Source organism: Gadus chalcogrammus, chromosome 16 (assembly GCF_026213295.1).
Source record: "Gadus chalcogrammus isolate NIFS_2021 chromosome 16, NIFS_Gcha_1.0, whole genome shotgun sequence".
Taxonomy (NCBI): domain Eukaryota; kingdom Metazoa; phylum Chordata; class Actinopteri; order Gadiformes; family Gadidae; genus Gadus; species Gadus chalcogrammus.
In genome coordinates this window covers 24,209,078-24,231,613 of record NC_079427.1, presented here as the reverse complement: position 1 = coordinate 24,231,613, position 22,536 = coordinate 24,209,078, and the positions used below count along the sequence as shown (strand labels likewise).

The 22,536-nt window shown below is 45.5% G+C and overlaps 1 protein-coding gene across 1 annotated transcript in view; it reads right to left on the bottom strand.

Moving 5' to 3' along the window:
* Nucleotides 1-22,536, bottom strand: part of sgsm2 (small G protein signaling modulator 2) — a 78,338-nt gene that overhangs the window by 39,453 nt on the left and 16,349 nt on the right. Inside the window, exon 3 of the mRNA XM_056611306.1 lies at nt 7,308-7,476. Coding sequence (XP_056467281.1) covers nt 7,308-7,476 — 169 coding nt within the window. The remainder of the gene's footprint in view (nt 1-7,307; nt 7,477-22,536) is intronic.

The window sequence follows — 22,536 nt, the reverse complement described above, 5'->3', positions numbered from 1 at the left end:
GTGGGCTCTACCACTGGACATTTTGATGACCAGTAAAGATCTGGCTTTATTTTGAGAAGGAGACTTCAATACTTGGAAGAAATAAAGAGCTTTGTAAATATTGTAAAAGGACCAAAGTATGGGAATATTATGGCGTCTCCTCTTCTTAGCCAGCTGAGACAGCCGAGCCTACGTGGTTTTGACACTATGGGCCCTATCTTGCACCCAGCGCAATTTAATTTCTACACCAACGAATGTATCGTTGCTAGTTTGCAAACGGCGCAAAGCCGATTTTCCCCCGCAGCAAACCTGCGCCACTAAACTTGCGCCCTGAGAGGCGTGTCAGCGAAAAGCAAAGGCGTGTTCCGGCGCAAATGATACATGGTGCTATCTTACAGATCGATAAAGCAGTTGCGCAACTGACCGACAATTACCTGGTCTGAGTGAACTAGCGCATAGCGCAGTTGGTTTTGCTATTTTGAGGTACCATGGCAGGTCGGAACTGCAACATTTTCTCCATAGGGGCTGCATGAATGAACACCGTAGCAGGCTATGCCATGCGTTAAAATAATAATAAAAACAAGGATAAACTAGAGCTAAGTAGGCTCTATCCCAGCCTTCCAAAATAAATCTGGTTTTAGGGTAAATGATAACGTTAGTTAAATTATTTGGGAAAGAACAGCTGATGCAGCGGTAATAAGTTGTATTTAAATCAATGCATCTGCAAACACTGTCCAGCAAACACATATTTTCTTGACAAGGATTGATAGGGCCTATTTGATCATGAGAAAACATAGGTTTACCGCGAGTGAGTGTTTAAAAGAATTAATGAATGCAGGCGCATCCATCTATACCTATCTACCTAATACCTAGTCCTGTTCTGCCGCCCACACTGGCTTCCGAGAGACTTTTCTGCTGTCATATGCACAGCAGTTTATACTCCACCAAAAGCTGACACAAATGTCGTGCTCAAGGAACTGTACGGAACCATCAGCAAAACAGAAAACAGACACCCAGAGGCCGCTCTAATAGTGGTGGGAGACTTTAACTGAGTGTCGCAAAAGAAAGTTTTGCCAAAATTCTATCAACACATAACTGTAAACACGAGAGGTGGAAGATGCTTGGATCACGCCTACACTCAATTCCGCAATGCATACAAACCCCTCCTCCGCCCACCGTTCGGCAAATCAGACTACTCTTCCATCCTCCTTGTGCCCGCCTACAAGCACAGGGTGAAAACGTCTCCACCAGTCTATGCTGGTCTGACGAGTCAGACGCTATCCTCTAGGACTGCTTTGATTCCATGACTTATGGTGTGTTCCTGAATCCTCGGTGCCAGCCTTCCAAGTTGCACGTCTGACATCACTTCCGGTCTCGGAGGATTCATAGCGTTCCTGTTCGGCTTTGTGATTGTTTCATGAAATTCGTTGTTTATTGTTAGCTACATAAGTCTCTTTAGAAAACCAGCCCGAAAACAAACAACACAACTTTACATTGAATTGCACGCAGAGCAAGACCATGCAATGCATAAATTGGTGACCGGAATAAAGTAGCAATGTAATCAAGTGTGTAAGAGCATTTCAAATCAACATTAAAATGACCTACGTGGTACAAATACAAAAAAAAAGAATTCTCTTCATGGGCGCAGCCATGAAGAGAATTCGAGGATTCAGGAACAAACCATGTGTTTGTGGAGAACAGTGACGTCAATGAGATCACGGAAGGAGCGCTGGGTTTCATAGGAAAGGTGATAGAAGAAGTAGTGCCCACAAAAACAGTTAGTGTGAATCCAAACAGGAAACCATGGATTAATTTTGATGTCAAAACGGCACTTACTACTAGGTAAACAGCATTCAAAACCGGAGATACAACTGAAATGAAAACTGCCCGTTTAACCTCGTGATCAAAGCACCTAAGAGGGATTATGGCAAGAAAATAGAGTCACAGCTGAGCAGCAATGACCCACGCAGAATGTGGAAGGGACTACACACAGTCACTAATTTCAGAGAGACCCCTAGCTGCACAGCTGATTATTCTGACTCTTTACCTGACAAGCTGAATAGTTTCTACGCCCGCTTTGAAGTGAGCCACACCAGTCTCCTAGAGAGAACCTACTCTGCAGATGATACAGCCAGCGCTCTTGTCATCACAGTAGAGGATGTACTTGTGGTGTTCAAACGCATCAACATCCGAAAAGCTGCCGGGTCAGACGGGTTACCTGGCCGGGTGTTCAAAGCATGTGCGGACCAGGCTGGTGTATTCAAAAAAATTTCAACCTCTCCCTCTCCACGGGCGTAGTGCCAGCCAGCTTCAAGTCATCAGTAATCATTCCAGTAAAAAGAGCAAGGTAACATGCCCAAACGACTGGTGCCCTGTTGCTCTCACCCCCATAGTCAGCAAATGCTTTGAAAAGCTCATCAAGGTGCTGATCTGCAGAATGCTGCCACCAGCCCTGGACCCCCGTCAATCGAAACAACAGATCGATAGATGACACCATTGCCACAGCACTCCACTCAGCCCCTATGTGAGGATGCCGTTTGTGGATCATAGTTCGGCATTTAATACAATGGTCCCCCCCAGACTCACCGGGAAGCTCAGGGACCTATGCATTGATCCAAGCCTATGCAACTGGATCTTTGGCTTACTGACGGATCGAAAACAGGTGGTGAAGATAGGTTCTAAGATCTCCGCCCCTCTGACTATCAGCACAGGAGCCCCCCAGGGCTGTGTCCTAAGCCCCCTCTTCTACTCCCTATACACCCACGACTGCGTGGCTATACACGGCTCCAATGCAGTGACCAAGTTCGCCGATGACACGACAGTGATCGGCCTGATCACTGATGGTGATGAGACGGCCTATAGGAGGGAGGTCGACTGTCCGGCACAGTACAGCCAGGACAACAACCTCATTCTCAACCTTGACAAAACGAAAGAGCTCGTAGTGGACTTCAGAGGGAAGGGACAGATTCAAGACCCCATCACCATCAATTGGTCTGCTGTGGATAGGGTAGATAGCATTAAGTTCCTGGGGATCCACATCAACAAAGAACTCACCTGGGAGGAGCACACCAACCAGGTGGTGAAAAAAGCACAGCGGCGCCTATTTCACCTTAGGCGGCTGAAAAAGTCTGTTGTGCCTTCTTCAGAGGCACAACGGAGAGCTGAGAGGATCAGCGGATCTGAGCTTCCCTCCATCCAGGAAACCTATAAGGCCCGGTGTGTCAAGAAGGCCCTCTGAATCATTGTGGACCCCAGCCACCCCAAGCAGAAACTGTTTGAGCTACTGCCATCAGGGAGGCGGTACCGAAGCCTAAGGGCCAAAACCCAGAGGATGCCAAACAGTTTTTTCCCCCAAGCAGTCAGGCTCCTGGAGAAACACACTACCCCCAAACCATCCACACGCACACCACAACAACAGACTAGTATTTAACAGTATACATGTCTATTGTATTAGCACAGCATTTATTTATTACACAATAACACTAGCTGTGGCTGCTAACACTCCCACTACCACTTGGACACATTACACTTCCCACTTTATTACACCTCATTACTTATTATTATTATTGATGCTGGTACTTGTTTTATAATTTTTTCTTATGGATCTTATCTTTATTTATTTTATCTTGTACTGTTGCTGCTATGTGAATGTTGAGGAACCAAGCCTAAGAATTCTACTCTTGTGTACTGTACAATAAGATGCAATAAAATTGATTCTGATTCTGTGTAAACGCACACAAACTAAACACGTAACATATAATAGAGTCCATGGCAACGTAGGCCTACATTAAAGGGGGGACACATGCATATTAGGAACACATGTCGATAACGATAATGTAGGCCTACCCTACTGGTAAAAAATGATGTGTGTTAATGTAGTGTCGCATATCATTAAATACACCCACAGTTGCGGCCGCAAGACCGCATATCGTATGTGTGTTATGTTTTCTTTGACGACTCAGTACTTCTGAAGTTGTAGAAGAAAACGCTATTGCATGTTTGAAATAGGCCATATTATTCGGCCATAAACTGAGCCATTTGAAGTTTGAAATTCATGTGGTCATGTATCCGTCTCATCGGAGACTGCAAACGTCAAAATATCAACTCGTCAGGTGCAAATGCGCTAATGGCTCTTGAAGGGGATGGGAGATGGCACTCTCATTGGTTCATTGCACGTTGCGCCCAAACCACACCTACGGATAATTGGGTTACTTCAGGGCAACCCTTTTTAGAATTGCATCGGGCGCAGGGGCCCTGGCCCCTGCTGAAATCTGATTGGCCCCTGACGTTCCCCTGTTTCGTCAATCAATTGACGAGAAAAAGTACCGGAGAATTCAATGATCACAGATGCAATTCCACACCCAAACTATTGGCTGTAGTAATGTGTCAATGCAACGTAGTAGAAGAAGCGGACCTGCGGAGGTTTTGGCTTTATATTATTTTTGCTTGAAACTTTTACTGTTAATGGCTGAATGTTACCAGAGCCTGACATTCTCAGACGTTATGCTTGGCGGGAGAAAGAATCCATCCATCCATCCAAATTGAAGACAATTCTTGGTTAGTCACAAATCCTTGTGTTGGTTGTCATTAATATATGAAAGAGTTTTTAAATGCTGCTCTCACTAATTTTAGGTTTGTTAACTAAATTGTGAGCACTAAAGTAAACTATTAAACTTGTAAGTCACCTTTTTCTTTGTTCTGAATATGCTGTGCTGTGTGTGTGTGTGTGTGTGTGTGTGTGTGTGTGTGTGTGTGTGTGTGTGTGTGTGTGTGTGTGTGTGTGTGTGTGTGTGTGTGTGTGTGTGTGTGTTTGTGTGGGTGTGGGTGTGGGTGGTTGGCTGGGTGGTAGTGTGTCCTAAAGTGAATCCTGATGGGCCAGGTCATTCGATTTGGATATATTTGTCAGGCGTTTCAGCTCAAAGCATAACAATCTGAGAATTCTTATTTGTTGAGGTGTAGGCTATGTGTGTGTGCCTGAGTGAGAGAGAAAAAAAATGTGAGAGAGAGAGATAGAGAAAATGAGAGAGGGAAAAAATGAGAGAAAATGAGAGAAAATGAGAGAGAGAGAGAGAGAGAGAGAGAGAGAGAGAGAGAGAGAGAGAGAGAGAGAGAGAGAGAGAGAGAGAGAGAGAGAGAGAGAGAGAGATGTTTAAGCTAGGAGGTATTAATATGTCAACAAAGTAAATTGTATTGTATTTGGAAACGGTGTTGTACATGATTGTTAAAATACCTATTTTTTGTTCTGAATTCGCTGTGTGTGTGTGTGTGTGTGTGTGTGTGTGTGTGTGTGTGTGTGTGTGTGTGTGTGTGTGTGTGTGTGTGTGTGTGTGTGTGTGTGATGTATTCAATGAGTTGTTTGCATTGTGTCCTTTATGCACAATATAAATAAACTGTCACGGCCTCTCCCACCAGAACTTAGCTGCCACTAGTTCCGTTCTCTGTCAGTCTTGTCTGTCCCTGTTTGTTGCTGTCTCAGTGTTTCATGTGCGGGGGCGTGGCCTCCTCATTCCAGCACAGTTCCCTGACCCAGCCACGTTGATCACCCGCACCTGACAGTCATATGCAATCAGGATCACCAGGATATCTACCCCAGTCTTCCAACCATTCGTCGCCAGATCGTCAGTAGTACTTACCCTGTTGAGTAGCTTCCTGATTCTATTCCTACCTGTATTCCTAGTTCTAGTTTAGTCATGTTCATGTCTGGTCATTCTTAATACTTCTTTCTCTCTACCAGTCATCACCATCACAACTATACCACAACCCTGCTCTACTGCCGGATTACCATCTTCGTCGAATCGTCGTGCGCAACTGTCGGTTCGCCTGCCAGCCGACCCATCCAACCCCGATTCGGACCCCCCGGCCCGTGGTTTCAGGATTACCCCTAACGGACGCAACCTTCTGCATTAACCTTGATCAACCGTGGATTAATAAACTGTTCGACTGTTTCCGCTCTCGTCTGTGGTCATTTGTGCCGTGCGTTTGGGTCCACCCCGTCTTGAGCCGTAACATAAACGAGAAAATCATGAAGAACCTAACTGTCTCATCACTTTTTATTATCGTGTTGGAAAAAGGTATGACTGTCAAATGTATTTGCACCTACTGAATAAAATATTTGTGTGCTTGGATGCACCCTGTACTTGGCCCTTGAATGTAACATGAGGCCCCTTAATGGCCCCTGTTTCAGAAAAATACTAGGACCGCCACTGATCGGGCGCAAGATCATCTATCAGCCGGTATAATAGCAACAGCGCCAGAGACACACCCACAAAGCTACTTCCGATTCTAACTTGCGTTTCCGACCATTAAAATAGGGCCCTATGTTATGGTGATTTAAAAGTCGGGAATATGCATATTTTACTTGAAATTGTATATCTACGCCTTCTTTGGTCTAATTGCTATGCGTCTTTCACCATATTGTCCCACAGTCACCTGGTAGACCTAGATGTGGGCCAAGTTGGTAGCTTTTACCTCCTTGGGCACATAGTCAGTTTGTGTGGGCGTTTGGTCAAGTTATGGTGATTGCATCATATCCAAATGGTTGGACAGTGTTACATATTTTAAGCACATAAGCTGCCCCCACATAGCCACTAGGAAGCAGGATCGAACACACAAGCTTCGTTACCCTCACATAGCCACAAGAAAGCAGGATCGAACACACAAGCTGCAATAACTACTCCAGCCACAGATGGCAGCACCTTTAGACAGGTGAGGAGGGCGGAGCCAATACGTCACATAGGCCACGACTACTTCACACAGGCCACGCCTACTTGATACTAACCAGAGCGGGAGTCAGATTTGAGGTCAGAAACATAGGCAGCCCGTCGAGAGCCCCGGGGGAAGCCCCGGGGCTTGAAGTAGCTCTGCGGAATATTTTTCTCCACGCGTGTTAAATACAATTCACCCCTTTTGCTTCATAGATACCATACCGAAATACTTAAACAAATAAAGTGAGTTAAAAGCGATCCGGATTGGACTAATTTCTTCAAGAACGCGACACCAGTATGGGTTGCACCATGAAAGTTGTTAATCAAGTGCTTATTTTAGCACTACCTTTGGCTGAATCTGGCCCAACCTTTGAGTCTTTTACTAAAATGATGTTTTTGGGCTTGTTCTACAAGCCTACAGATTTAAACTACTTTTCTCATTTTTGAGATATCGCTAAATTTGTCAGGAAAAATAAAATACAAATAATACCGAATACAAAAGGGTTACTACGGATTTCGTAGGAGCCACGGTAAGACCAAATTCCTCTCAGCCCTAGTGTCAACCCAATGTATTTTCACTTCCAAGAGTTGGGTGTGTGTTTTTTTGGCAAGAGACATACTGACCTTGAGACATCCGACTGCTGCTGGAGCTGCTCCTGCACCTTGCAGCACACGTCGCTGGTGGTGTCGTTCACCTTGCCGATCTTGGTGAACAGGGCGGCGATCTTGTCACTGCGCAGGAAGCCGGCCGCCCGCCGCTTCAGCATGTGACCTAGGCAAGCCTCGATGGCAGCTGGCGAGAGGAACGAAACACACAGAACAGTCAGGGGCCAACTAGCCTAGGCTTCCAGTCTCTCTTAGGTGGGACACTCCGTTTTTTGTACAAGAGGGCCTGGAAGACAACCCTTTCAATCAAGGCAGGCCAATTGGATGGCATTTGAGCTGTGATTGAGTGGACAGGTCTTGCACCAGGGTTTTCCGCTGGTGGAAGTTTTTAGCTGGCCAAGGTGGCCGAACAGATTCAAATTGATGGCCCAAATGTAAAATATAACAGCCATATGTAATACACATGTCCCGCGTTTCTAATGATTTGTGCATGTTCAAAACAACATGTTGAAAATATGTGTTGTAATGAAAGGCGTTTTCCGCATGTTTCTCTTCACAAGTCTCCTCTTCATGGATAATGTTAATGCATCATGTCTGACTGCAACCCATCTAGAAACACGATTAATTGAAGTAGTGTGTACATTCAATCCACAATGCATTATTTTTTGGTTCGCTTCCTAAAGCTAGTCGGATCAAGTTCTCACCAAAAGGGAATCAAACCAGAGTTCACTTGGAAGCGGGCCGAGACCCCTGTTTTCAAGCAGAGTGAGTTTGATAGAGAATTCACACCAACACAAACCAACCGTATTATCGGGGGAGACACTCTTGGGTTCAGAAAAAAAGACTCAGGTGTGAATGCACCGGTGGTGTGTGTGGCAGGAGGGCAGTGGAAGTCTACACATTCAGTAAGCCACAAGCTAAAGTATAATCACTGACAGATCAGCAGTCAACGTATGGTCAAAAAAATATATAATTGTATTATTATTAACTAAAATGATAACCTTTAGAAAAAATGTAGATATTGCAATGAGGTGTTTCAAATACAAATTAAGAAAAACAAAGATATTTACCAGCCAATTAAATTGTAAGTGTCTAATTGCCGGTAAATGCGAGCTAATGGAAACACTGCTAGACAAATCGAAAGTCAGAACGGGCCAATGTATGGACCAGTGGCTGGCTTCAACGGTGGATATGAATTAAAATGGAGGTGAGCAATCTAAACCTAGAAAAGCAATGGATTTATTCAGACCAGCTACTGACTGATCTCGGATCCAGCAGTAATATGAAAGTAGAACTTCTGGGGGGGGCCCTGGCTAGACGGCATGAAGATGGGTAGAGTTACGCCAAGATATTCACAAGAGCTTTCAGAAAAGGATTTGATTATTTCTGTGATGGCCAGAAACCTAGAGAGACACTTTGACTCTGCACGATGTAGCCCGGACCGGATGTTTTATCTTGTCTTCCCACCGGAAAAGTTTAATTGTCCAGCGCTGGCCAAGTTATCTGTAAGCCAATAACATGCTTCTAGAATTCCGCCACCTAGAAACACGATTACAAATACAGAGCAAAGAAAGTAAAACTCCCCATTCAGCAAAATTGGCTGTTATCTGACTTTGATTATTATTCAAAAGTCAGACTAGTGAGAATGCCAGCAATTGCACACCACAATAACACATGTAACACGGAATCACAGTGTTACAGGCGAAAGTGCTTGGAAGGTTTATTTAAGCATTACTATTGAGATGCTCCATCAAGAGGGACTGATATATTGTACCAATAATGTGAGAGAGAAACACACGCCTCCTTAGTGATCGCTCCTCCTACGTATATCCTGCAATTATATTTCAGGTGGATGGAACAAAAAAGAGAAGCATGAAAAAATACGTTTATGCAGATGCTGTTCTGCACCTTAATATCAAGCCAATACTTTCTCCTGGAGAACATGGGTTAGGGGAACCCCATAAGCTGAACTCTTTTGTATCTGAAGAGTCTACACCTGACCTACCATGTACGGGCAATGTGAACTATTAAAAATGGTTCTACCCAAAAAAGGAGATATTACTATGAAGAATATTAAGAATGAGTAATGTACTTCCTAATAATAACTCCCTTTCCAAAATGGTACTATCTAATACCAATCTACTAATACTTATGATACTAAGACGGAGGGTTTTTGTCCAAGATCTCTGAGATGCTTTAGTCCCAACAACTGCAGAAGGATTGTCTGATCAGAGATGACCCTGAAAGGGCCGCTGGTATGAATGATGAGTAGCTCGTTCAGAGCATCGGTTGTGTGGTCTGAGTTTGGAGTTGTTGGGTGTGGGTTGGTTTTTTACGTAGTCATGTTTGAATGACTTTGAAATGTATTGAGAATCAGGCGTCAGCATCGTTGTCTCTCTGGGTCCACCACCCACCCTTCCGCCCCCTCACACTCTGCACTTCCCTTCCAAGTCACGACCACAGAGGATTCTCCTTCTTTTGGAGTGTGCGGTCGCCCATGAATCACGAGGCACTTTCCATTAGCCAAACACAGCCACATAATTGTCTGCAGCAATAATGCCTCTCTTTTGGTTAAATTACACATTGATTTGGCTAATGCGATACAACAAAACATGTTGCGAGTGAAAGGTATCTGGGCACTGATTATTGATTCTCAACAGTGCAGATTTGATGTAAGAATAATATATATATATGTATATATATATATATATATATAATATATATATATGTATATATATATATATATGAATACAATCCTGTGTCAGATCCACGCTCAACAAATTGCCAACAACGCTATTACATTTTGTGCCTTTCACACAATCAAGGTTCACTGATTAATTACATTGACCAGTGATCACAATTACTTGATTATCATTACTGGATACAAATGTTTCGTTGGATTTTTTAGTCTTAATGGTTATGTGATGCAAGATATAGTCCTTAAAACCCATCTTGGCTTCTCAGTAGCTTGTAAAAGCTTATTATTTTTCGGTTAACAAATTATTTGTGCAGATTATTCTCTTTTGTTTGAGTGCAAGTGCACTAAAAGGACAGACAGCATGGGAAGTATCATGCTGTCATGATAGGAGAAAAATAAAATGGGATTGCAATCTGCCATTTTGTGTTTTGGCCTCATCTGTCCAGTGCCTACATACACACCATCCTCTCTGGCATCCACAAACTCCATTACTGCCCCTCCCCCTCTCCCCCTTCACAGATGCCCATAGCTGCCATGCAATAAAACGGGTAATGTAACGCAACGAGGCGCAAGACGACACCAGTCAGAACGCGTGTTAAAAACTAATTGTCCTCGCACAGTCTTCCTATCCTGTTGCCACTGAGCTAATTAAAGGATAGCTCATTTGACTATGTCTTTACTTCTTTTTGTTTCGCGTAAAGTTTACCTTCTGCCTACCGATTGGCTTGCGTTGTCTCTTGTAACTGCTTGCTATCCATCTCATGTCAGGAATAATCAGGGAATCGTCTGGGTCTGCTCACAACCCTGAGGCACACATGTCCTGCTCAACGCACACTCCCGGGAGGAGACAGTAGACCGAGAATGTTGAACGCTGATCGGCGCACCGGCTGGTCGCACCCACCCAAGGTGTAAACTCTGGCAGACTCACTGGAAACAAGAGTTTGCTCCACCTGTTTGTAATCATTTGTTCTGGTTCTGTGTTCTGATGGGCTCTATCTCAGCTCGACTCACATCCTGACTGGGTACGTAGCGGCCGGTTGTACAGCTGCTCCAGCCCACTGCCACCATTAGCATTTTCATTTGATGGAAGATTGGTGTGCGCTCGTAACACATAACAATGCATGAGATCATTGGGATACTTTGGATGTGAGAGGAGTTGCAGATTATTCCCTTATACAGAATTAACTGGCATTATGAACTATTGTAAAAGATTTATGCCTTGTGGTGTAACAAAAGGTAAGTCCATTCATGCATGATGAAATATAGGGCCCTATCTTGCATCCGGCGCAAGTGACTTAGTCACTGGCGCATGTGTCGTTGCTAGTTTACAACTGGCGCAGAGCGTTCTTTTCCCACCAGCGCCACTCGCCGGTAAATTAGGGATTGATCATGCGCCCCAAGGGGCGGTTCGGCGGAAGGAGGAGGCGTGTTCTGGCGCAAACGGTATTTTGCCGTCTCTGAATACCATTGCGCTACTGACCAGGAAATACCTGGTTTAAAGTCAATGGCGTGTTGTTCAGATGCTATTTTAAGGGCGCATGCATACATGCGCATGCTATGCATACGGATTGCTTGTGCACCTCGCGCATACACTTTGCTTCTCTCATCTACCTAGCCGCACATTCTTGGTAAATTATTTGGGAAAGAACAGCTGATGCAGCGGTAATAAGTTGTACTTTTAAATCAATGCATCTGCAAACACCGTACAGCAAACACATATTTTCTTGACACAGACATCGTGTAGGCCTACATGCCCATAACTTTTAGGATTGATGAGTAGGCCTATTTGATCGTGAAAAACATTGTTTTACCGCGAGTGAGTGTCAAAAAGAATGAATGAATGCGGGCGCGCGTGTGTGCTCTGTTTAAACACACGCAAACTAAACACTCTCATCATCATCTCATCTTCGTCCGCTTATCCTGGGTCGGGTCGCGGGGGGAGCAGCTCAAGCAGGGGGCCCCAGGGAAAGGGCAATGTGGCCCTTTCCCGGGCCACATTGACCAGCTCTGACGGGGGGATCCCGAGGCGTTCCCAGGCCAGTGTTGAGATATAATCTCTCCACCTAGTCCTGGGTCTTCCCCGAGGTCTCCTCCCCACTAGACGTGCCTGAAACACCTCCCAAGGAAGGCGCCCAGTGGGCATCGTTACCAGATGCCCGAACCACCTCAGCTGACTCCTTTCTAAGTAAAGGAGCAGCGGCTCTAATCCGAGTTCCTCACAGATGGCTGAGCTTCTCACCCTATCCCTAAGGGAGACGCCAGCCACCCTTCTGAGAAAACTCATCTCGGCCGCTTGTACCCGCGATCTCGTCCTTTCGGTCATCATATGTTATAGCCTATCATACGTTTTCTTTGCCGAAATTTATTTGAGGACTCAGTATTTCTGAAGTTGTGGAAGAAAACCCCTTATTCCATGTGTGAATTAGGCCATATTATTTGGCAATAAACTAAGCCATTTGCAGTTCGAAATTCATGTGCATCGGAGACTGCAGACGGGCTGTCAAAATATCAACTTGTCCGATTCAAATGCGCTCATGGCTCTTAAAGGGGATGGGAGCTGGCACTCTCATTGGTTTGTTGCACGTTACGCCCAAACCACACCTACGGGTAATTAGGCTACTTCAGACCAACCCTTTTGACACTTGCGCCGCGGCGCAAGCGTCATTTATCCGCCTGTAAAATAGCGATAGCGCCGTAGAACCGCCCACAAAGCTACTTGCGCTTTGCGCTTCCCACTTGCGTTTCAGACCGTTAAAATAGGGCCCATAGTCTCTTTTGTCCCAAGCACATCAGGGACAGAATACAAGGGAGAATATTCAATTAACAAACTGATTTTGTCACCATAGCCTACCGAAAAAGCATTTTGCCATACACCTCATTGTGCTGGTTTCATATGTAACTTTAAATTGCACTTGACTTCTACTCCTAAACGGATATAGGGCCCTATTTTAACGGTCTGAAACCACGCAAGTGGGAAGCGCAAAGCGCAAGTAGCTTTGTGGGCGGTTCTACGGCGCTATCGCTATTTTACAGGCGGATAAATGACACTTCCGCCGCGGCGCAAGTGTCAAAAGGGTTGGTCTGAAGCAGCCTAATTACCCGTAGGTGTGGTTTGGGCGTAACGGGCAATGAACCAATCAGAGCGTTTTCTCGCATCTCCTTTAAGAGCGACCGGCGCTTGTTCCATGGCGGATTGCTATTATGATGGCGGATTTGCCAGGTGCACGCCAAGAAAGGTTCACAACCGATGATGTCCAGAGGAGGGAGAAAATAATTAATTTTTCAGCTAAATCTCCTTCAAATCTTTGCAACTTTTCATATTCGTTTTGTATTATTTTGCTTCATTTATGCCTATTTGAACTAGCCTGGCTCCGCCCGCCTAAGTACTTCCGCTCAATTTGAATTTCCCTTCAGTCTACTAGGTCTGGACTTGTTGTATGTAATTTGGTTTTCTGGTGCCGCTGTCACGTTAAAATTGTACCGGGGGAGAAAATTGTACCGGCCTACGTCATCGTTTGTTTACATCCTGACAACCTGCCCGGCAACAGACGACGCGATGCAGAAAACATGTTTCCAAACGACGAAATAACATAATACGGATAGCGGATCGCTATCTGTATTATGATCGATAGCGATAACACTTGTTTTTACTTTATATTTGTATTGTATTTAATTGTTTAATCAAAACAATAAAAAAATTTGCCCGCAATACGGGCGATCGCGTCAAATGACGAGTCAAATCACGAGTCAAATCACGTAGGAAGGTTCTTGAACATTCTAGACTATGAAACCTGCTTAAAACACTCAGTTTACTAGCTAAATTCGATTAAACAATTCAATACAATACAAATATAAAGTAAAAACAAGTGTTATCTAGCGATCCGTTATCTGTATTATGTTTCAAGAACCCTCCTACGTCATTTGACGCGATCGCCCGTTTCGCGGGCAAAACATTTGTCATTTGACTCGATCGCCCGTTTCGCGGGCAATTTTTTTTATTGTTTCGATTAAACAATTAAATACAATACAAATATAAAGTAAAAACAAGTGTTATCACTATCTATCATAATACAGATAGCGATCCGCTATCTGTATTATGTTATTTCGTCGTTTGGAAACATGTTTTCTGCATCGCGTCGTCTGTTGCCGGGCAGGTTGTCAGGTTGTCAGGATGTAAACAAACGATGACGTAGGCCGGTACAATTTTCGCCCCCGGTACAATTTTAACGTGACACCGCCACAGCGGCCACCAATCAGCGAACAGAGGGCGTGTCTGAGAACAATGACGATAAAGTCGTACGCCAGTTTGAGTTGTTGTTGTAGGTCGGTAGTTGATTTACAATTTGCAATTTTTCCCTGATAAATTAAATTTGACGAACAAAACCTGCAGCTGTCGTTGACGGACATTTTCGTGCAGACGCGCAAGGTGTTTGGTTTGTGTACAACCTGCGCGTGATTCCCGGCGCATGACATACGTCACAACCAAACGTTAGCGATTGGTTCAGCTCTGGATTGGTTATGGCAGATCCAGAGTGGCACTGGGCAGATCCAATCATTTTAAACTTCAACAGACACCCGCCTTCAAGTGAGTTAACGTTTGTCAATTGATTAGGTCCAGACTCTCTGTACAAATGAAATGAAATGAAGTGAAGTACGAGAGTCTGGTAGAACCAGGCTATATTTGGACAAGTCTAATAAAAAAATTCTCAAGGACATACTATACTTTCCGATGTTTTGGGCTCACTTTCTCTGAATCACAAGGTTATGAATCTAGGCAACAAACGGAGAGGACGCTGGCGCTGTCTGTTCGCCGCTTTTCCAAGCAATTTTACTTAAAAAGTGATTTTTTTGTTGACATATTATCTCTACTTGGTTCCCAAGCTACATCAGCGACGAAAAGCAAGCTTATGGACTGTCTTATGTTGTTCCAGTGTTATTGTGTTATTGTGAAGAGCCGTGTAGCTCACTTGTTATTTTGGTTTCCCTAGTAACGGCTAAAAACAACGGCTAAAAACTAGTAGCTGATGTGACATTTTCCTGGTCACTGCTGGCGTTTTTTTTTTCGGCGATCCTGGTGAGGAATATGCCCTGGTCAACCTGCTAAGCTGTCTCTGCTGTCTCGTGGATTTTCTGCACTGCCTCCCAGCTCTTCCCCAGATGCGTCGGGTCCGTACCTAGCTGCTAACAGGCAAACATCACTCAACATCAGGTTCGATGTTGACGTACTTCGCCCCACAGCTGCTGAAGTACAACAATCGCTCCATCCCACCCTGTATTTCCACCATTAAGCAGCTAGGACTATTGTAGACCTCAATATATCCACAGAGGCTCAGGGAGAAACTTTATTTATGGTCAGCCTGCCGGCTTCATCACATCCATTAGGTCCGCTGAGACGGCTGAGGGCAAAAGACGTAACATCGCGAGATCCCCGCACTCCCGGCTGGATAGATTTCATGGAGTGGATTCCAACCTGCGCGGAGTGGATTTTAAGGCTCTGCGACCTGTACAGAGAATAACTCCACAGTCACTGGTTAAATTTGAACTTTTCAACACTCAATCCTTGAATAATAAATCCAGCTTGATTGAAGAGCATATCAGGGAAAAAGGACTTGACTTCATGTGTCTAACAGAAACCTGGCACCAGCCAGAGGTTTACTCTGCCCTAAACGAAGCCTGTCCCCCAGGCTACAGTTACTTGGAGGCAGCCCGCAGAACTGGACGCGGTGGTGGCCTAGCTGTCATCCACAAACAGGACCTGGAGTTGTCCCCCATGGTGCTGCCTACAACTTCCTCCTTTGAATGTCTTGCATTCACATGCAAGCCCCCCCATCCCATGACTGTTCTACTCATATACAGGCCCCCTAAACCCAACTCTGCTTTCATCCCGGAAATGTCTGATCTCCTCACAACACTCTGTACTACCTCTGCCAATACAATCATTCTGGGTGATTTAAATATTCATGTTGACACCCCCTCATGCCAGCCCGCTGCTGATTTTCTTCAGCTGCTAGACTCCCTCAACCTACAACAACATGTTGATGCCCCCACACACTCCAGAGGACACACAATTGACCTGGTCATCTCAAACTCCGCCCCCATCAGCAACCTACAGGTCTATGATCTTGGCGTCTCGGATCACAGAGTTGTGTCAATGGAGCTCCCTTTTCCTTCCTCCCACACCAAACCAAAGCGGCAGATCCACTTCAGGAATGTGAAAAATATCAACATGGATGCCCTGGCCCTGGACCTTCAACATCTCTCCTCTGGCTCAACTGACTCCCTCTCTCTTGCTGACTCAGTGGACTTATACAACCAGTCCCTGAGCAGTCTCCTGGATCTCCACGCCCCCTTAACATCGAGGTCAGTCTCCTTCTCGCGCTCCGCACCCTGGTACACCAGTGAACTACGTACAATGAAGGCTGCTGGGCGTGTCCTTGAGCGGCGACTCAAGGCCTCTGGTCTGACCGTTCACAAACAGGCATACAGGGAACACGGGAGGGCATATGCTGAAGCCCTGAATAATGCACGGTCCAGGTTCTATTCCGCAATAATCAACAATAGCCCTGGTAACTCCAAACAGCTCTTTTCAACTGTTCATCACCTTCTCAAACCCCCTTTACCATCCCAATCTGATGTCACCACGGAGAGGTGCAACATGCACATCAACTTTTTTAAACAAAAAGTGAATAACATCCGCTCACACCTCTCCATCACTACTGCCCTGCCCCTTCAAACTGCTGACCCACCGATTGACTCTGTCCAGACCCTCTGTTCCTTCTCCAGCATCACAAAGGAAGAGGTGGAGGACGTCATCAGGAAAATGAAGCCATCCACCTGTGCACTAGACCCCTTCCCTACAGCTCTGCTGAAGGCCAACATCTCTGCTGTCTCTCCACTCATCACCAATATCATTAACCACTCCCTCCTGGCCGGCCATATCCCATCTGCATTAAAAACTGCTGTCATCAGACCAACATTAAAAAAACCTACCCTTGATCCAGAAGTCCTCTCCAACTACAGGCCCATCTCAAATCTCCCATTTCTGTCAAAAGTTCTGGAAAAAACAGTTGCAGCACAACTCCAGGATCACCTCATACAACATCACTTGTTTGAAAAATTCCAGTCTGGTTTCCGCTATGGCCACAGTACAGAAACAGCCTTGGTCAGGGTCACAAATGACCTCCTGATGGCAGCAGACACCGGCTCCCCATCTCTCCTCATCCTCCTGGACTTAACAGCTGCTTTTGATACGGTTGACCACAATACACCATTGGACTATCAGGAAATGTAAAGAACTGGTTCACCTCGTACCTCACTGACAGAACTGAGCACGTTGCCCTGGGCAAAGCAAAATCACACACCAACAACGTCACCTGCGGTGTCCCCCAGGGCTCGGTGTTGGGCCCCACACTGTTCTCACTGTACATGCTCCCCCTGGGTAGTGTCATTAGCAGGCATGGCTTGTCTTACCACTGCTATGCTGATGATACACAGCTCTACATCAGGACAACCCCCACTTCTTCTGCCCCTCTGCCAACATCCACACTGACCACCTGCCTGGAGGAGATAGAGGCGTGGATGAAGCTCAACTTCCTACAACTTAACAGCCATAAAACGGAAGCCATCCTTATTGGCACGCCACATCAGCTCCGCTCCCCCACCATCACCAATATCACCTTCTCTGGCAAAAACATCCCCCTTTCCACATCCGTCACCAACCTCGGTGTTAAAATGGACCCACAACTTAATTTTGACACCCACATCAAACACCTCTGTAAGACAGCTTTATACCACCTCAGGAACATCGCCAAACTCCGCCAATCACTCACCCTGGCTGATGCAGAGAAGCTCGTCCATGCCTTTGTCTCCTCCAGGTTGGACTACTGCAATGCACTCCTCATTGGGATCCCTGGCAAGAGCATCCAGAGGCTCCAATACATTCAAAACAGTGCTGCCAGGGTCCTGATGAGGGTGCGCAAGCATGACCACATCACCCCCATCCTGAAATCACTGCACTGGCTCCCTGTCTCACTCAGAATTGAGTACAAGGTCTCCCTCCTCACCCACCAGTGCCTTCACGGACTTGCCCCCCTCTACCTTCAGGAACTCCTCACCCCCCCGACAAACTCACGTACACTCCGTTCAGGATCCACTCACACCCTCCAAACCCGACATACGAAGCTGTGCACCATGGGTGATCGGGCCTTTTCTGCTGCTGCCCCTAGACTATGGAACGCCCTCCCTGACCACCTGAGGGCTCCACAGACTACAGCTCTTTTTAAACGGAACCTCAAAACCCATCTCTTTAAAAGAGCATTTAGCTAAACTTTCTTTGAGGTTCCCCCTTTTTAATAGTTTTTTGGTATTTTTTTCTCTGAAGCACTTTGAGATTCTTGAATATAAAGTGCATTATAAATAAAATTTATTATTATTATTATTATTATGAATGCATGGTAATAATTGTACCATATAGCTAAACAATAGAGCGGAGATGTCATTAGTTTGCTTATACCTCACTATATAGGCCTACGATGCAGCTCCTCTGACAGATGAGCTCTCCTCTCCCGTGCTGCTGCGGCATTTGGACGTAATGGCATCGGCACATGCAGTTCAGCATCACGTCTCCTTAAGTCCTCTAATCTATCCTCATTAATGTCATCGACACATCCATGATTCATGGCAAAGTTGTGTAAAACACAACATGCCACAAAGAATGCTGCGACTTTTTGAGGACCATACTGTAAAGTACCACCTGACCTATCCAAACACCTGAAGCGCATTTTCAGTATTCCGAATGTACGTTCAATTACACTGCGTGCTTGTGTGTGTTTCCTGTTGAATACAATTTCGCGCACTGTTGCTGGCATAATAAATGGGGTCAAGAGCCATGACTTCAACGGATAGTTGTCCCCTAACAGCCACCCATCCAAGGGAGGATTCCCCTCGAATATGGCAGGAATGGTCGAGTTTGCCAATATGAAAGAGTCATGGCTTGAGCCAGGGTGATTAGCAAACACATGATTTATTCTACAATTAGCATCGGAAATGACTTGGATATTAATCGAATGAGTTCCGTTCCGGTTACGAGTGCGTTTACTGATGGGGCACGTACCTGCACATGTGGGTGCAGTCTATAGCACCAAGGACGCCAGGGAACCCATACTTGGTCCAAAACTCCTGCTTTGTTCTTTCCTGGCTGTCAGGTGTAACGGGGAATTTGATGTATTCCCCAGCATGTCGGACTCGACCTGACGTAACTGCATGTATAGCCGAACTTATTGCCGATTGTGAAATGCGACCAATAGAACTAAGGGGATGCTGGAACGACCCAGATGCATAGAAATGAAGTGCCGCTGTAACTTTCACTTCAACGGGGAGGGCATAGGGACAGCGTGCATCAGTCCCCAGCTCATCTGCCAGGAGATGGCAGATATCTGTGACAGCCTGACGGGTCAGGCGTAGCTTACGCCTGCATTCCACCTCACTCAGGGAGAGATAGGTGTGTCTGGGCCTGTAGACCCTCTCCCCCCGGCGTCTGATCCTCTGTCCCAAGACGTATTCCATTCCACTGTGCAATAGAAAAATTATGAGCAACCTCAACTTAACTGGTAAGTTGCAGAGTAAGGTTTTAAATGGACTTACAGAAGGTGATTTCGCAGTCTTCAGAATTGTGACAGGTGAAAACTTTGACAGGTGTCCTTATAATATACATGTGTCTCTTGCCACTATTGGTCAACCAGGTTAATTTAATCCGTCATTACGCCTGATACAATTCGCGTGAATAATTTGGGTAAATGTGTACGCTAGATTTATGCCTATTTATTTTATATTTATGGACACCACAATGATTTTCCTTGTGTGGTAATATTTTATTTTCCTTGTAATTATGTTTGGTTTGCAAAAGTTGGAACTGCTGTCCGTGTAGATGAGAGAAGCAAAGTGTATGCGCGAGGTGCACAAGCAATCCGTATGCATCGCATGCGCATGTATGCATGCGCCCTTAAAATAGCATCTGAACAACGCGCCACCGACTTTAAACCAGGTATTTCCTGGTCAGTAGCGCAATGGTATTCAGAAACGGCAAAATACCGTCGAACCGCCCCTTGGGGTGCATGATCAATCCCTAATTTACCGGCGAGTGGCGGTGGTGGGAAAAGAACGCTCTGCGCCAGTTGTAAACTAGCAACGACACATGCGCCAGTGACTAAGTCACTTGCGCCGGATGCAAGATAGGGCCCATAGAGAATTGTGCACAGATCCATTACAAATTGTGCAGATACAGTCTTTGTATATGGCTGTGAATGTGTGTGTGAGTGTGTGTGTGTGTGTGTGTGTGTGTGTGTGTGTGTGTGTGTGTGTGTGTGTGTGTGTGTGTGTGTGTGTGTGTGTGTGTGTGTGTGTGTGTGTGTGTGTGTGTGTGTGTGCATGAACCCACCTGTGAAACTAATTGGATGAGATTACACTAATTGATTTGTTGAGACAAGTGTGAGGAATGAGCAGTAAAACACTGACATGTTAGCTCAACATCGCCTTGGCACCTTCTTGCGGGTGTGTCTCCTTGCGAAGCCTGCCCTAAACCATGGCCTCCTCGCTATGTTCCCTCGCACATGCCACCCACACACATGCATGAGGAACTATCTTGGATACAAACAAGGTATTTATTCTAGCCACACTGTAAAACGCTTCTTAAACTGAGGAGATGGTGTATATAAATGTACATCCATAAATACAAGTGAGTCTCTCTCTACTGTCAGTAGGAAAACCTCCACTGGAGCAGCTTCCTCAGATTTAGATCAGTTGAAGAACAATAGAACAGATAATAATAGAAAACTTGAGTAGTTCTGTGTCTTTGTCATGTGATCAGACTCTACTGACTATGACTCATGCTGCCCCACTGGGTTTCTGCGTACATGGCAAGACAGGAAAGAGAAAAAAGATTGCAAGAGTGCAAAGGTTAAAATAAATATTCAGAGAAACACAAGATGAGAAAGAACGAAATAAGCTGCCAGAAAAAAAAAAGCATGGGACATATATGAACATCCAAAGTGTTTTTCAGTTAAATGTACGATATGAGGACACAATAGTCAAGTCAGAAAGAATTATGTCCAAGCTTATTACATTTAGTTGTGTCGTACTTCCTATAGTAACGTTGCACTGTGTACTGTCACTGAACAAAATAAAAAGGCTGGTTGTGTTTTTTAGGCAAAACAACATGAAATATATTATTCTCGCTATAACGCGAACTCTGGAATAACTTCGTCAGTCAGTAAGGGTCAACGACCGCTTTACAAGCGCAAGCAAAACATACACTCTGGTCCGAAGTAAAACGTTCACAATACAATATATCAGGTGTATGGTTAAATTTAACATATGGGATTGTTGCACATTGCTAAACCTTACACACTGTCACTTTGAGGTTCTATTTTAATGATTGGCTATGCTTTTGACACTGTCACTGGGCAATATGCACTGCTCATGATAACAGGATAAAAAATACAACGAAAGACGCGACTGTGGCTGTGGTTTGCGTTGTGCGGAAGTCGGAAGACGCAGAAGTGAAAGATGATCAAGCTGGCGCAGACCAGCCCCCGCCGCAGCACACATGGGCCTTGGGGATTCCAACGCGAGTTGAAGACCGCGGTCCTCGCACGCTCCGTTAACCCCCCCCCCCCACCTCCCCCCCCCCCCCTGCTCCCTGGCACGAGGAGGGAGCACGGCAGCAAGGGGAGGAAAGGACAGCAAGAGTATGTGTGTAAAAGAGGCTGAGGAGGTCAGGCGTGTTGGCATGGCAACCAATCTGCATCTGCTTTTTTTTCAACTCTGGTTGCCATTGGATATGAGCCGTTGCCATGACGTAGCTAGCATAGTTTGTCCTACAATGAGAGCGGCTGGCTGATGTGAAAGCATCTCTCTTCCTTTGCTGCAACCTATTTTTTGAACGGGAGGTAGGGGAGGGCTGGGACGGACTCCCTTGTGTTTGAGTGGTCAAAGGTGCCGGTCAGAATCATGAGCGCCGCGGCGTCTGCCTCATCAGAACGCAGCCGACCTAAAGGGATCCAGCGAGGGATCAGGGATAACGCTTCAGTCTTAAAGCAACTGCCTGAAACAGGGATGTGGGGGAGCTGCTGGAACTGGAACGGAGTCCCCTCGTTTTTTTGAGCGATAAAAAACAAAAGCACAGGCAGACAACCAACCAAGAGTGGAGCTGGTTCCCAACGTTATGAGGTGGTGAGGGTGATTCTTGTGTGGGTGATTTCGTTTTTTATGGGCACGATTATGTCATAATCATAACAGAAAACTTTAACACAAAAAATTTGATATAATTATCTATAACGTTTATATCAGCATTTATCACAAAAAAAATGACAACAAAGAGAGAGACCGGTAGACACAGGACACAAAACAACCATGGCCAACAGCACACACACACACACACACACACACACACACACACACACACACACACACACACACACACTAACACACTCTTCAAATCCCTCATCTCCTTTCATCTTGTCTCAGTCACACTCACCTCACCTTTCCTTCTTT